This window comes from Propithecus coquereli, unplaced genomic scaffold (genome assembly GCF_000956105.1).
Source record: "Propithecus coquereli isolate 6110/MARCELLA unplaced genomic scaffold, Pcoq_1.0 Scaffold199, whole genome shotgun sequence".
Classification (NCBI taxonomy): Eukaryota; Metazoa; Chordata; class Mammalia; order Primates; family Indriidae; genus Propithecus; species Propithecus coquereli.
In genome coordinates this window covers 2688397-2690359 of record NW_012144855.1, presented here as the reverse complement: position 1 = coordinate 2690359, position 1963 = coordinate 2688397, and the positions used below count along the sequence as shown (strand labels likewise).

Genomic DNA, 1963 nt, shown 5'->3' with positions numbered 1-1963 from the left:
ATATAGGTAAACTGCTTACAACAGTGCTGGTACATTGCATGCTATTAGTATTAGCAAAAACCTAATAGATACGAGACTTCTTGGATTGCTCTCTTATCCTTTTACTTATTTACTGTTTTTTTGTCCTTCTGCCCTGCCTTTCTGGGAGACCTTATTGAATTTATCCTCCAAACCTTTATACTAAAGTTTTAATTCAGAAAATCATCTTTTTAATTTTCAATAGCTGTTTCATATTCTCTCATTGTTCCTCTCTCATGGCATCCTATTCTTTTTAGTTGCCATGTACTTTTGAATTCTTCTGAGGATATTACTTAGAATCTTTTTTAAGTACTCTTTTATCCTATTACATGTTATCCTATTCATGTGTCATTAACAAACTGTTACAGCTATTTTAGCTTTATGATACATGTTAATAGCAGTTCTCCTCTTAAGAGCTTCTTTTTCATATTTTTTCCTGATAATTCTCAAATATGTTTTTATATTATTAAATCTAAAACATTAAATATGAAGTTAATTTTTACAAATGAAATACTTCATATATAAACAGCTCAATATAAACTATATCTATGAATACTTATAAATATCAGTAATTAAATAATACTTCTATACCCACCACCTAGATTAATCACCAATACTTTAAGAGCCAATATAATACCTTCCCTTATCACACCCTTCTGCCTCTTCTACAAAGGTAAAAACCTTCTACCCTGAGACGTGTGTTTTTCATCCCCTTGCATTTCGTTCTTACCACAAATTAATATCATCTTAAACAATATATTGTTTAGTTTTACTGGTTTTTGTCTATATTCTTTTGAAACTTGCTTTTTCATCAAACTGGTAAGTCTAAGTATAGTTCATTTACTCTCAATACTGTATAGTATTCCATTTATGAATATTGCACTTTATTCACTCTCCTGTCAGTGTCCTTTTGTATTATTTTAAGTTTTTCTTAACATAAACAATATTGCTATGAACACATGCAGTTATGTCTTCTGGTACACATATCCAAGAGATTCTAGGAGATATGTCTAGCAGTTGAATTAAGTGATTTTTGACAATGGATAAATACCTTCTGTTCCAGGGTAAGCTGATATTTTTGTTTAACTCTCTTACACTTGTTGAACCAACTGTTCTCATCCATGATGAAGGGAGGGCCGACACTCTCTGGAGTGCTGCTTTCACTGCTACTGCTTCCCAAAGTCCTTAGCTCCTCTTCATCGCTGCTGATGCTGTCAGAACTGGGAATATCAAATTTTTTAAAAGAAATAAAGTTAATAATATGTTCAGATTTGATTCTTAAACACTTCTGTATTTGCAAACTACTGCTGAACAAACTCCAAAATATTTAGCACTAAATATAGGATAATAATAATGATATTATAAAGACTTTAGCTCCTGAAATAAATGTCAAGCTAGCAGGGGCTGCTGACTCTCTCTCTCACAAAACCATGCCTAGAGATGCTACAGAAGTTCAAGTGAGTTTGCAAATCTAAGGAATTAACACTAAAACTGTGAGAATGTCCAGAAGAGAGAGAACAGATTCCCAGAGAAGAAAACCAGAAACTCTAGACATGCTGAGAAGAACTAGCTAGATTCTTTTCATTGTGCTAGGTAGATCACCATCTGTCTAATCCCCACTACAAGGCAGAGAAACAGCTTTACCAGCTAATGCCAGTGGGGTATAACACAGGGTAACATTCAAGGTCAGCTCAGCTTTGGCAAGAAGATAACAACAGGTTCAAAGGAACCAGCCACTCCTAAGCATCTCCTACTGGAGGAAGAAGAAGAGGCAGAGGTAAAGAAGAGAGAATATCCATCGTAATCCATATCTAAAATTCCTCATGACATGGGTATGGCAGAGGAGTAAAGAAATAAGGTGAAAAAAAATGGGAGAGGAAAAACTAAATGGAGAGAAAAGCATGCTAAGATGACTGCTTTAGAAGATGTGAAGATGACCAATTTA

General features: G+C 34.0%; 1 protein-coding gene across 1 annotated transcript in view; it reads right to left on the bottom strand.

Moving 5' to 3' along the window:
• Positions 1-1963, bottom strand: part of RUNDC3B (RUN domain containing 3B) — a 155705-nt gene that overhangs the window by 45483 nt on the left and 108259 nt on the right. The window contains exon 6 of the mRNA XM_012643498.1: positions 1070-1263. Within this exon, the coding sequence (XP_012498952.1) occupies positions 1070-1263 (194 nt within the window). The remainder of the gene's footprint in view (positions 1-1069; positions 1264-1963) is intronic.